At 39.4% G+C, this 13,790-nt stretch overlaps 1 protein-coding gene across 1 annotated transcript in view; it reads right to left on the bottom strand.

Annotated features, from left to right (window-relative positions):
• Positions 1 to 472: 472 nt before the first annotated feature.
• The window catches only part of LOC121510689 (rho-related GTP-binding protein RhoQ), a 41,223-nt gene continuing 27,905 nt past the window's right edge, over positions 473 to 13,790 (bottom strand). The window contains exons 4-5 of the mRNA XM_041788855.1: positions 8,395 to 8,490; positions 473 to 2,382 (exon numbers count right to left, since the gene is read on the bottom strand). Of these exons, the coding sequence (XP_041644789.1) occupies positions 2,221 to 2,382; positions 8,395 to 8,490 (258 nt within the window). The 3' untranslated portion in view covers positions 473 to 2,220. The remainder of the gene's footprint in view (positions 2,383 to 8,394; positions 8,491 to 13,790) is intronic.

Raw genomic sequence — 13,790 nt, forward strand, 5'->3', positions numbered from 1 at the left:
TATAGAAATATGTACTTTAGGTTTGTTGTGTGCTAGGCTACTGTGTTTTGAACCTCCAGGCCAAATTTCAGTCATGAAAAATATTTATGAAATTCAGCTCGAAAATCATGAAAAATGAGACAGTAAAATCTACTCTCGGATGGTGTGGGCCTGTCAGATAGATGAACCGAAGCCATGCCCACTCACTAGAAATATGATCCTCTCAAATTAAAAGAAAATGCTGCAACCTGACTGGAAGAATCTGTGCTATGCTACTATGTTAAATATCTTTTTTGTAAGCTACCAGAGAAACAACCATATTTATATAATGACAGTTTAGAGTGGTTTCATTTTCTCGTCCTGTATCTAACTCTCCAGGTATTATTTATATCCCATTTTCTGAGTTATGTGAAGTTGAAGTCTTCGTTAAGTTGCTGCTGAAACCACCCCATTTTATGCACTTTCTCTTCAACACAAAACTCTTCGATAATGATTAGCAGTGGAGGCTTTTATTGTGAAAGGATCAGACCGATACTTTACTAAACTTTAGCATCACAATGCCAACAGACAGGAGGGATCGAACCAAGGCTGCTTGGAGACAGACAGCCACAACATGCTTCTTTTATTTATCCACGACTGAAAACAAGTAAAAGGGATTTAAACACATCTTCAGTAGGTATGATATTTGTTCCTGCATGCACTCCAGCAATTAGCCTTCCCCCTGACTTTACGGTGAACTCTAGCCAGAGCGCAGCAATTTGGCTCTTTGCAAGAGCAGAGAGACAAAAACTGTGGATAAAATATACTGTTTTCTGGCACAAATCTCTTTGTTATGGTACTTTTAACGATTTGTAGGCCAATGTGGCTGATAGATTTGGGAAATTTACCTCACAGTAAACAAAAAAAACAGCATGTAGCTGGCTGTTCACTTTCAATAAGGCAGTTGAACTGCTCAATGATTTTAGATTGTTTTAGCATTGGGGCAGCGAAGTAATTCCCCATAAGAATGGCTGACTTCGTAGCCTCCCATATTTGCCCTGGTCAAATAAACCTAGTCAGGAATGAGGTGAACAACTTTCTAATGGTCTGGATCAAAAATTCAGTCACATATAGATCTCAGTGTTTTCACATGTTTACAGCAACCTTATTCCAATATATCTAAAGTGTTAAGACATGAATTTTGGATTTCACTTTACAGGGACTTAAGGACATTTAAAATAAGTCCAAATGATCCTCCAGTTTAAAATGTATGATAAATGCTCAATGGAAATCTGCTTCCCGTTGGTCTGAACACAGCTGTAGACACCAGATCTTAAAGAAAACTTTGCATTTGATTCTTTGGATGTTTGATATAAATCTTCTCTCTTCTAAACCTTCTTAAAGGTGATAAAAGGATAAATCATTATTGCAAGATAACATAATCTAAAGAAAAAAAGCTATAAGTTGACAAAAAATACCTGTTGAATAAAACATCTCTATTTTAGAGATATAGAATCATAAACTCTGTATAATATATCTATTTAGAGATGGATGATAAACTCTTTAGCGCCTGTTGGAGACCTCAGCCCGGCTTGAGCTTACAGTATGTTTCTGGCATGCCACACTGTAAAAATGGTATTATAAGGCAGAAACAAGACTCTTAAATGTCAAAATAATACAGTCTTAGGTCCAAGATGTGTTAAACTGAACAGCATTTTTGTTTTTCCACACAAAGCAGAGCACCTGTGTGGACTAATCTGCAGATCAGACTGAAAAATAATCAAAGACAGACTTTTTGGGTCTCAAATGAAAAACTGTGCCCTCACTTCCAAAGATGTTTTCTGTCACAGTGTGTCTGACGTCTGCCTCTCATTATTTATCAGGCTTCTGATTTGAACATTTGTTCTGATAACATGAAGAAAAAAATCAATAAGATCTCTTTTAAATGTCACATTTCTCTTAAAATGAAGTCTTTTTTTGTATGACAGCTTACAACAACTCTGCACAGAAAATGAATAAAAATGGTTATAAAAGAAGGTACTTTGGAGGCAGAAAGTCTTTTTGAAGAACAGACTGACTGGGTTTTGTGCTCCTTTGGTAGTAAACTGCATCCTCGCCCCCAGCAGGAGAGAGAGTCACGGTCTTTAAGAGCGCTGCAGCGTTAAAGTGGCTCTTGTTTTGTCCTTTTCAGTCCTCTCTTTTGTGCATTTTTTTTTTCTCTTCAGTCCAGGTTTGGTTTGAACGAGCTCTGGGGTTTTTGTATCACGTGATCAGACAGCAGTTGATGCAGCGAGGTCCCAGTCTTCTCTTCAGGGCTCCTTTCTTTTTCTTTGGAGCCAGGATGGCGATGATGGCCTCGTCGAACACCGTCTTCAGGCCCTTCTGGGTCAGAGCTGAACATTCAACATAGCAACATGCACCAATCTGAGGGTGAGACAAAGAATGACAGGCTGGTCAGGAAAAAGCAACAAGAGCAATTTAATTTCCAAACAGGCAGTTATAAAAGTTCAAGAAGATATGATAATAGGAAAAAAAGGACATTAGACATTCACAGCAGCATTTGACTTGGATGGGCTGTTTTAAATACACTGGTATGAGACTCAACAAGGGCTGTTGTAATACAAGAATTTAAAACTTTTATATGATTCTGATGAAAAAACAACAACAATCTGAAATACCTGTCTGATATCACAGAAACATAAAAATCAAAAGGCATCCCAAATTGGATTTTATGTTTTTAATTACCGAAGATTGCAGCCAAACTTCTGAACACACATCGGCAATGTCTTAGAGGCAAAATGTTGCAGATTTATTTGCGTAATTAAGACTTTGTGAAGGCCTTTGCCTGTTTGCAGAGCTTAACAGATGTAGCTTTTCTCAAGTTTCAGTAGTTTTTAATACTATTACTAAAATAACAGAGATTGTATCATTTAAAAGATTGTCGATTTCACCGACAAATATATTAGGGATGCACGATATTGCATTTTTGCCGATATCCAATATGCCGATATTTACAGATTAATTTTAGCCGATACCGATATCGATACCGCTATTTAGATGTTTTAAATGGCTAAAAATTCTGTCATTTGAACACAATTTAAGGTTTGAGGATGAAAAAAGAAAAAACTTTTGTCATAAAACACATTTTAAAGTTTAAAGAATAAGAATGAATAAAGAAAAAGACCTCAACTTACATAGGTCTTTTCGCCCAGCCAAAACTCCACTAATTTATTTGTATATATAGCCAAATTTTACAGCTGATATACACCGCGTTCCACCTTATTATGCAAATGATATTTTTCTCTGATTTTCCTAAATATTAATGCAAATGACAGTCAGAATAGTTTTCAAGTCATCAGTCATTAGAGCACTTCATAATGACAAAAATTATTTAAAAAAAAATAAGAACTTCAAAATGCACTGCTCCACATTATTAAGCACAACAGTTTTTTAGAACATTTTATAGGTTGTAAAGAACTGAAAATGGTCATTTGTAGAAATTGCAGCATCAGGAGGTCATATTTACTGAAATCAAAGCTATTTCAATCAAAAACATCTTAACAGGACAAGTTCCATGTTAACATAGGAGCCCTTCTTTGATATCACCTTCACTATTCTTGCATCCATTGAACTTGTGAGTTTTTGGAGAGTTTCTGCTAGAATTTTTTTTGCAGAATGTCAGCATATCCTCCCAGAGCTGCTGTTTTGATGTGAACTGCCTCCCACCCTCATAGATCTTTAGCTTGAGGATAATCCAAAGGTTCTCAGTAGGGTTAAGGTCAGGGGAGGATGGGGGCCACACCATGAGTTTCTCTCCTTTTATGCCCATAGCAGCCAATGACACAGGGGGATTCTCTGCAGCATGAGATGGTGCATTGTCATGCTTGAAGAAAATTTTGCTACAGAAGGCACTGTTCTTCTTTTTGTACTATGGAAGAAAGTGGTCAGTCAGAAACTCTATATACTTTGGCGAGGTCATTTTCACACCTTCAGGGACCCTAAAGGGGCCTATCAGCTCTCTCCTCATGATTCCGGCCTAAATATGACTCCGCCCCCTACTTGTTGACGTCCCGGCCTCATTGGGACATGGTGGCCATCCACCAACCATCCACTACTCCTCCATCTGGACCATCCAGGGTTGCACGGCACTCATCAGTAAACAAGACTGTTTGAAAATGAGTCTTCATGTATTTCTGGGCCCACTGCAACCATTTCTGCTTGTGAGCATTGGTTAGAGGTGGCTGAATAGTAGGTTTATACACCACTGCAAGCCTCTGGAGGATCCTACACCTTGAGGTTGGTGGGACTCCAGAGGCACCAGCAGCTTCAAATACCTTTTTGCTGCTTTGTAATGGCATTTTAGCATCTGCTCTCTTAATCTGATGTATTTGTCCATCAGAAACCTTCCTCAGTATGTCTTTATCTGCACGAACCCGTCTGTGCTCTGAATCAGCCACAAATTTCTTCACAGTACGATGATCATGCTTAATTTTTCCTGAAATATCAAATGTTTTCATTCCTTGTCCAAGGCATTACACTATTTAACACTTTTCAGCAGCAGAGAGATCCTTTTTCTTTCCCATATTGCTGAAACCTGCGGCCTGCTTAATAATGTGGAACACGTGGAAAGTGCATTTTGAGGTTTTTATTTTTAAAAAAATACTAGTTATCATTATGAAGTTTGTTCAAAAACATTTGAATTACACTCTAACTGTTGATGACTTGAAAAATATTATGACTGTCATTTGCATTGATATTTAGAAAATCAGAGAAAAACGTCATTTGCATAATAATGTGGAACGCGGTGTATGCTGATATGCACGTCCAAAATATCAGATGTAAATGTTGGCAAAATTTTGATATCTGCTGACACCGATATCTAATCAATAATATCGTGCATCCCTAAAATATATGACTATAAATGTTTGTCTACAGTTTTTTCCTTGAGGAAGACAGGATAATAACAGGCTAAAAATAGATCTTTTATAACAAAAACTGAAAAAAAGGATGTTTATTTTACATTTAGGAGACCACACAAGACCAAAATGTTAGTTCTGGACCTTCAGGCATCCATCATAATTCTCCACTTTGTACAGCGCCTATTGAAAGTATTCAACCCGTTTTGATTTTATAAATACAGGTACATCTCAAAAAATTTGAATATCATGAAAAAGTTCAATATTTTTTGTCACTCATTTCAGAAAGTGAAACCCATATATTATATAGACTCATTATCCATAGAGTGAAATATTTCGAGCCTTTATTTCTCGAAATGTTGATGATTAACATAATTTTACAATCATCATAATTTGGCTTTTTTGACCAAATAAAATTACAAAAAAAATCCCTCTCATGTCAATGTTAAAACAGATTACCTGAGTACTTGTGTAATGTAAAATCAGTGACTTCATAAATATTCCTCCCTTTAAAGTGACTGACCTAATTCAAGTGTCTCAAGTGATTGTGGCATAAAGACACCTGTGTCTGGAACATCCAGTCACTGGTTAACCAGTATTCCTGTCTACCATTACACCATGAAGACAAGGAACACTCCAAGCATCTCAGAGAAAGTTATTGAAAAGTATAAGGCAGAGAATGGATACAAAAAAGTTTCCAAGGCCCTGAACATCCCCCAGAGTTCAGTTAAATCGATCATCAAGAAATGGAAGGAATATGGCAAATGTGTAAATCTGCCTAGATCAGGCTGTCCTCACAAACTGAGTCACAGTGCAAGAAGGAGACTAGTGAGAGAGAATACCAAAACACCAATGACTACTCTGAAGGAGTTGCAAGCTTCAGCAGCTGAGATGGGAGAGACTCTGCAAACAACAACTGTTGGCCAGGTTCTCCACCAGTCAAAGCTTTATGGGAGAGCGGAAAAGAGAAAGCAACTGTTGAAGAAAACTCAGATTTAATCTAGAGTTAGCCAGAAGGCATGTGGGAGACTCCATGGTTAAGTGGACTAAAGTTCTTTGGTCTGATGAGACCAAAATGGTGCCATCAGATAAGGCGCTATATTTGGTGGACACCTAACACTGCATATCACCACAAACACACATCCACACTATGAAGCAAGGTGGTGGCAGCATCATGCTGTGGGGATGCTTCTGTCAGGGCAGCTGGCCCTGGAAGACCTGTAAAAGAAAAGGGTAAAATAAATGCAGCAAAATATATGAAAATCCTGGAGGACAATCTTATTCAGTCTACAAGAGAACTAAGGCTTGAGAGATTTATCATCCAGCAAGAAAATGACCCGACGCATACAGGGAAAGCTACACAGAAATGGCTTAAAGACAACAAAGTGAATGTTCTGCAGTGGCCGAGTCAAAGCCCAGACCTCAATCCAAAAGAGAATATTCGCCTCAACTTGAAAAGGGCTGTTCTCACCTGATCCCTGTCGACCTGACAGAGCTTGAGCAGTTTTAAAGAAGAACAGAGTAATATTGCAGTGTCCAGATGTGCAAGCCTGATTGAGACCTATCCACACAGACTCAGTGCCGTGATTGCAGCTAAAGGTGCATCTCCTTATACTGACTTTAAGGGGGTGAATATTTATCCATCCATCCATTTTCTACACCGCTTATCCCATTTGGGGTCGCAGGGGGCTGGAGCCTTTCCCAGCTGTAATTGTGTGAGATAGGGCTAAACCCTGGACTGGTCGCCAGTCAATCACAGGGCTGACATATAGAGACAGACAACCAGGCACACTCACACTCAGACCTATGGCAAATTTTGGAGTAGGAGTACCCGGAGAGCACCCACATATGCACAGGGAGAACATGAAAATTCTGCACAGAAAGGCCCTGAAGCAAACCAGGAACCTTCTTGCTGTGAGGCAACAGCGCTAACTCCTGCACCACCGTGCAGCCTGTTAATATTTATGAAGTCACTCATTTTGCATTTATATTGCTCTAATTGACACTACTTTGTAGAAATCTGTTTTCACTTTGACATTAAAGAGTTTTCTGTATTTTCTTTTTGTCACAAAAGCCAAATTCTTTTGACCATGATTGATTTATAATATCAGTGAAAGGGTAAAACATCCAAGTGGCTGATTTTTTATAGGCACTGTAGGTAAAAAGGGGAAGGGATGACTAGAAAAACACCAACAACTTAGTGGCCTTCATCAGAGTAACACTGGTGTAAAAGAAACAAAGAAATTTCAATGGTCACTACCCCAGAATATTAAAGTGTAACAAGCAAACTCCTTGCAACATAGCAATAGTTGGTGTGACTCTGAAACTTAGGTTTTTAATGCTGCCAACATAAAAACTAAAAGGATGCAGAAGAGGCTAAAGACGAACAAGAGACTGCCATTACCAGCTGATCTTCTCATGTTATAGAAATAGCCTTCCTGATTGGTCAGTTTAATACAGTCTATCTACAGGAAAGCCAATGTCATTTCTACAAAGGCAGTGGAGCCTTCCTTCTCAGAACAGGTCAGACATCTAAGGCATTTTTAGTTGCAAGTGAGCAAAGAACTACCATCATTTCTTCTTTCTCTACCAGCAGAGAAAATTCTGCCCAAATTGAAGGAAATATTTCAAATGACTGAATAGTGAAATTATCTTTAATGGACCCTTGAGGCGACAGAAAAAACTATGACCTCCATAAAACATAAATCCTATTAAATTCCAATCTTTTGTCTCTAAATCTGCACAGATGTCGCCCTCACAATGAGTACAGATTGTCATTTTTCTAACAGTTAACCTTTATTCTCGGTTCGTGCCCGACAGAAAAGATTAATCTGAGACCACTTGTGGTTCCTGCGTCCTGCGGGCTTGGACTCTGCTGGACCTCCGTGCTGACCCAGAATATTTCCTGGACTGTTCTATAGCAAAGAATGTGCAGAGGTTTGATTCCAGACATTTCTCTAAAGACATCACATTCCTACAGAGACATTCCTGCATCTGATCAGCACACAGGAATCTGACCGAAGTGTCTAAAACACTGGAAATAAACTGAGCTTCAGAAAACATAATTTAGTACATTTACATGCAGATAGAAGAAGCTACATTAATGTCTGACTAAAACTGGCATGTTAACACCTTAATCAGACCAAAATTGGACTTGGTGCTCTTTGCATGCTTCACGGTCTCTGCACAGGTTTTGATCTGAAGTAGAGGTTTATAAATGCAAAGTACATTAGGAGATGTTGTCTTCTGGCTTTTGATATCACCACAGGTTACACTACAACCAGTTACTGACTGCCTTGTTAGCAGGGGCAAAAGTAAGGAGGTCCATGGAAACTAAGGGTACATACCGCCATGTACCATAGCAGAGGTGGACATGCTTGTCAGTCAGAAGATTGAATGGCCTATGCATGGATACTGCAACAAGTACAGCTGTCTCATTACATTGTCTCATCAAGCTTTAAACATAGCTTGACTTTACTAGCATGTGAACACTGATTGTTCCAGAAATACAAATACAAACCTCTTTAGCGAGCTTCTGTCCCTGCTCAGTGGCAATGGGTTTCTCCTTCATGTCGTTCAGTTTGGCAATGGTCTTCGGGTCGTCACGAAGGTCAATCTGAAAGAGAGAGACATCTGCTAAGTATGAAGGCTGTTCTATTAGAAAATTTTCAAGTGATATTGTCAAGTGATTGCTTTCTTTCTGTCAAACCTCACCTTATCATCATCATGACCTATAAAACTTAAACCAGATAAGGATTTTATAGTCAGCTTTGCTCTAACACCTGTTTAGTATCAGAGACACAGATTTCTAAGGTTAAACTGTGACAAAACTAGACTTAAAGTATGTAGATATAGGTGAATAAAACAATGTATAAAATGGACCTGGTAGTCTGTCAGTGCCTGTCACGGTGCTAAAAAATGGGTTTTAGATTGTACTGGTCTATTTTGACATGTACTAAGGATGTTTCTAAGCATCTATTTACCCATCTGGCTAAACACTCATTTAAATTTTGTTTAACCGACTAGTCTGAAGAGGAGAAAATCCTTAGAAAACAGTCAAATTCCTCACAGGGTCATTGTGTCAGCTGGTGCGTGAGGCTGGCATTCTCTCTAAAGCAGTGGTTCTGAACTGGTCCGGCCACAGGACCCACCAGTCTGTCTTACGACAGATTGCAACCCAAGTTTCCAAAAAATGTTCAACATCGCATGTTTAGTTAATTGAATATGTTGCAGTATGGAGCATGATTGGACCAAAACACCTCATGTAAAAAAGAAAAGGGACAAAACTGACAAATTGATGATGTGTACATTTTTGGCAATTTTCCCGAGAAAAAAATTGTGAAATTACTTCATTATCATAGCAAGATAAATAACCCTACCCTGTTTCGCAACCCACCTCTGAGAACCACTGCTCTACAGCATGGTTAACATTAACTGCTTAAAAAAGCTGCTGTAGTTTACTGTTCAAACCTCACGGTAACTGTTATGCCACCACTGAGCCTCTCATATTTATGTCTGGTGAAGAGCCGTGTGAAAGCTTAGACAGGAAGGCAGCGGTCCCTTAACTGAAGATACAGCGGTGTCTTGTGGTGGGAGGTTCATTACAGTTTTAAAGAGCATTATAGAAAATCACTCTGATAACACTCGACAGTCACAGAGTTAGTCTTGGTGCTTTCAGACAGACATGGTTCTGGTTCTGGTGTCTCAGAACTTTGGTGCTTTTTGGCAAACCAGACTGTGTTCACACCAGTTTAAGCAGAACCAAAGTGGTAGGACATGACAGACATATATAACAACATCCAGTCCCACCTTTGCCCAAGTCTTTGCTGCTGTCCTGGTATTCCTTCTTCAGTTTTTATGAGTTAATTAATAACTTGGTCTAGTGTTCAGGTGAACCTAGCCTTCACTATCTTTTTCACAAGTTCAGCATGTAACTTGCCCCTCCTTGTACTACTCTCCAGCTTCACCGGGACTTCTGTCAGTGCCCAGATTACAACCACTTTGTCTTCCCAGCAGACAACCTTTTCCACCATTTTCTATACCGCTTATCCCATTAAGAATTGCGGAGGGGCTGGAGCCTATCCCAGCTGTCATTGAGCGAGAAGCTGGGTACACCCTGGACTGGTAGCCAGTCAATCGCAGGGCTGACATATAAAGACAGACAACCAGGCACGCTCATATTCCCACCTACGGCCAATTTAGAGTCACCAATTAATCTAATGAGCATGTTTTTGGTGGGAGGAAGCCAGAGTACCCAGAGAGAACCTGTGCATGCATGGGGAGAACATGCAAACCCTGCACAGAAAGGCACTGACCGGAAAGCGAACTAGGGACCCTCTTGCTGTGAGGCAACAGCGCTAACCCCTGCGCCACCGTGCAGCCCCTTTACAGATTCAGAAACATTTTTTTTCTTGGTTTGAACACACCAGCCAGTTAAAAATTAGGTTCGGAAACCAAAACCCACACAGATGAAAACAGTCTGAGAGTCACTCTGATACCACTCAACAGTCACAGAGTCACTCTGATACCACTCAACAGTCACAGAGTCACTCTGATACCACTCAACAGTCACAGAGTCACTCTGATATCACTTGACTGTCACAGAGTCATTCTGATGACCACTCAACAGTCACAGAGTTACTCTGATATCACTAAACAGTCAAAGAGTCACTCTGATACCACTTGACTGTCACAGAGTCATTCTGATGACCACTCAACAGTCACAGAGTCACTGATACCACTCAACAGTCACAGAGTCACTCTGACGATCTCTCAACAGTCACAGAGTCACTCTGATACCGCTCAACAGTCACAGAGTCACTTGGTTACCACTCAACAGTCACAGAGTCACTCTGATACCACTCGACTGTCACAGAGTCACTCTGATGACCACTCGACTGTCACAGAGTCACTCTGACGATCTCTCAACAGTCACAGAGTCACTCTGTTACCACTCAACAGCCACAGAGTTACTCTGATGACCACTCGACTGACACAGAGTCACTCTCACGATCTCTCGACAGTCACAGAGTCACTCTGTTACCACTCAACAGTCACAGAGTTACTCTGATACCACTCAACAGTCAAAGAGTCACTCTGACGATCTCTCAACAGTCACAGAGTCACCCTGATACCACTCGACAGTCACAGAGTCACTCTGACGATCTCTCAACAGTCACAGTCACCCTGATACCACTCAACAGTCACAGAGTTACTCTGATACCACTCGACTGTCACAGAGTTACTCTGATGATCTCTCATTAACATGAGAGATCATTAACATTAACAGAGTAATTTTGATGATAACTCAACAGTCACAGGTTATCTCTGATGACCAATCAGTCAAAGAGTTTTAGAAAAGAGAATTTTAACTTAAAAAGCACCTTACTCTGCTTGATGTAAAATATCCTGAACTTTCTTACAGCTGTTCTGTAGCTCTAATACTGTTAAAGGGCTCTTCAGTAAAATGCCTCACCTCATATGCACATTTTCACTTATTATTCTATTTACTGTACTGATTACTAATTTGTCCTATTTAGCATTCTCAAACGATGTAAGTAATTAATCTGTTTACCGTAACACTGATACTCTAAGAAGACTCTCTCTGGTAGAATCTCTCATCTTATATGAACATTTGCACTAACCATCTATCCTTAATTGTCTTATCTATCTCATTTGAATCAGCCCACTTCCTCACACATTTTACACTTCTTATCATGTCAAGTCAGCATTCTTGCACCCTTTGCATATCTAGCAACCACACTATCAATGCACATAGACTTGTATAAACTCAAACTAAGCAGAACAAGAGCTTGTACTTATTTAAATCTGTATTTTTTAAATATATTTTTTGGAACTCTTTTATTAAATGTTTAATTCCTTTTCATAAAGAGCAAAGCTAACTGAAGTTAAATTTTGTTGAGTAAGTAAACTTGCTCAATAAAGCTGATTATGATTCTGATATGTAGGCCATTTCTTTGCTCTTGGATGACCATATCTTTGTGGTGACAGGGTAGATAAGTATGCCTTCAGCCTGCTTTAGTATGAAGTCAAACATAAGGTGCTGGATTTAGTGAGCTGGATCACCTGATCCAAGATATAAAAACAGGTGAATTTCTAAATCTAGAATCACTGACAAAGGTCAAAACTTCACGGAAATCCCTTCTTTGTTTTTCAACAGTTTGTCATTCTTTCTGATTTAGCGCCATAGAGTGAGCTGTTCTAACACCTTCCTCCTAAACATAACCGTATAACGGCCCGTGTGTTTTCTCTTTCTGACACCATGTTGTCACACTTCCTGCTGTTGCGCAAAAGGATTTCACAGCTGACCACAAAGTTCCTCACTCTCTCTTTATTTATCATAACACCACAATCACACAACTGCTCCTTCACTCATCACAACACTGCTAACACACAACTGCTGCTGCATCTGTGTACCAGTAGTTATGATAAATGAATCATCCCTCACTACCTCACAGTGAGCGACCTTTATTAACCTCCCTCTGATTGGTGAGAGTGAGTGTACATATGATCATCCAGCCGTGCAGCAGAGACACACACACTGGGAGAATCTCTCTGAACATCAGCTGACAGCAGATAAATCAGACACCCACTCCATCTTCATCCTCCTCTTCATCACCGCGGGGCCTCGCTGCTCTGGCATTTGGTTGCCAGGGAACACAGACCAAAAAACACCCACAATGCCCTCTTTCTCAGAGGACTTTTGATATTTTTAGAGGGTCTTAAGTCTTCTAAAGATGCTAACACTCAGGATTAATGTCATCTGCTAATATCTACATGAGTTTAGGGAGGATTACGAGGCATGAGCTCAACTTAAGATCCTCTGCATGTACTCATAGTTGGATTCAGATTTCTAATTGTTTGATTAATTTTCAGGTTGTGACCAGTTAAACAGAGACATTAAACTCTAGATAAGGATTTTTAAAGCTGAGCGTACCACTTGGCTAAAAATATAGATCTTTAAAAGAGGTGTTGGAAAAATACAAACTCATGTCAGAATCACAGTTATTAATTTCTACGATTCTTAATAGATTATAAACATCCTAAAATAACTGTTTAAGACATACTTTCTTTCCTCCTCAGTAAATCTTCACCAGCAGCCAGTCTGAGCAGATGAAACCAGTTTATGGTATCTTTCAGTCTCTCATCCTTCCTTTGTGCAGCGATGCAGCACGAGGTGTTCACGCTGACTTGTAAGCTGCAATTCTAACTTTAGTCGCTCTAGCTCTTAGGGTGTTTTCACACCTAGAACTTGTTCACTCTGGTATGACTCATGAAACATTTTTATATTTACCGTTGTATAATTACTTAAAGCCTAGTCTGTGTTCACACAGGACATTGACAAACCGACTAAATATGTGAAGAGCTTGGAAAACGCTATTAATGCTTGCTATAACATGGACAAGCAACTTTGTCACTCAGATCTAACATAAATACATATGAAAGAAATCAATCTGAGTCACAAATAAATCTTAAAATAGCATGCAGGCATAAATTACAGACCCTCATGCCTTTACATGCAACTTAACTTTGAAAAGAAGTCCAGAAAAATAACAACTACAGACTTTTATTGTGTTGAAATTGACGGAAATAGCGTGTTTATCATCATTCAGCTTTGCTTTAACAGCTGTACTTGCTAGTTTACGAGGCTACAGAGTTTATAGTCCTCTTTTGACCTTTCTTATGCCTCAGCTCAGTTCTAAAATTTGTCAGTGACTTAAAACAAGCAAGTCATGAGTTACACCTTTTAACAGCTTTTTAAGCCATTATTATCAGGGATGCACACGGTTAAAAGGTTAAAATTGTTTATCAAAATAGCCGCCACAAAATGTACGAGTTGATTAGACTAGTTACTTATATCTTTTTATTAACACAGGCTTGAAATCCCTGTCTACA

This window comes from Cheilinus undulatus, linkage group 6 (genome assembly GCF_018320785.1).
Source record: "Cheilinus undulatus linkage group 6, ASM1832078v1, whole genome shotgun sequence".
Taxonomy (NCBI): domain Eukaryota; kingdom Metazoa; phylum Chordata; class Actinopteri; order Labriformes; family Labridae; genus Cheilinus; species Cheilinus undulatus.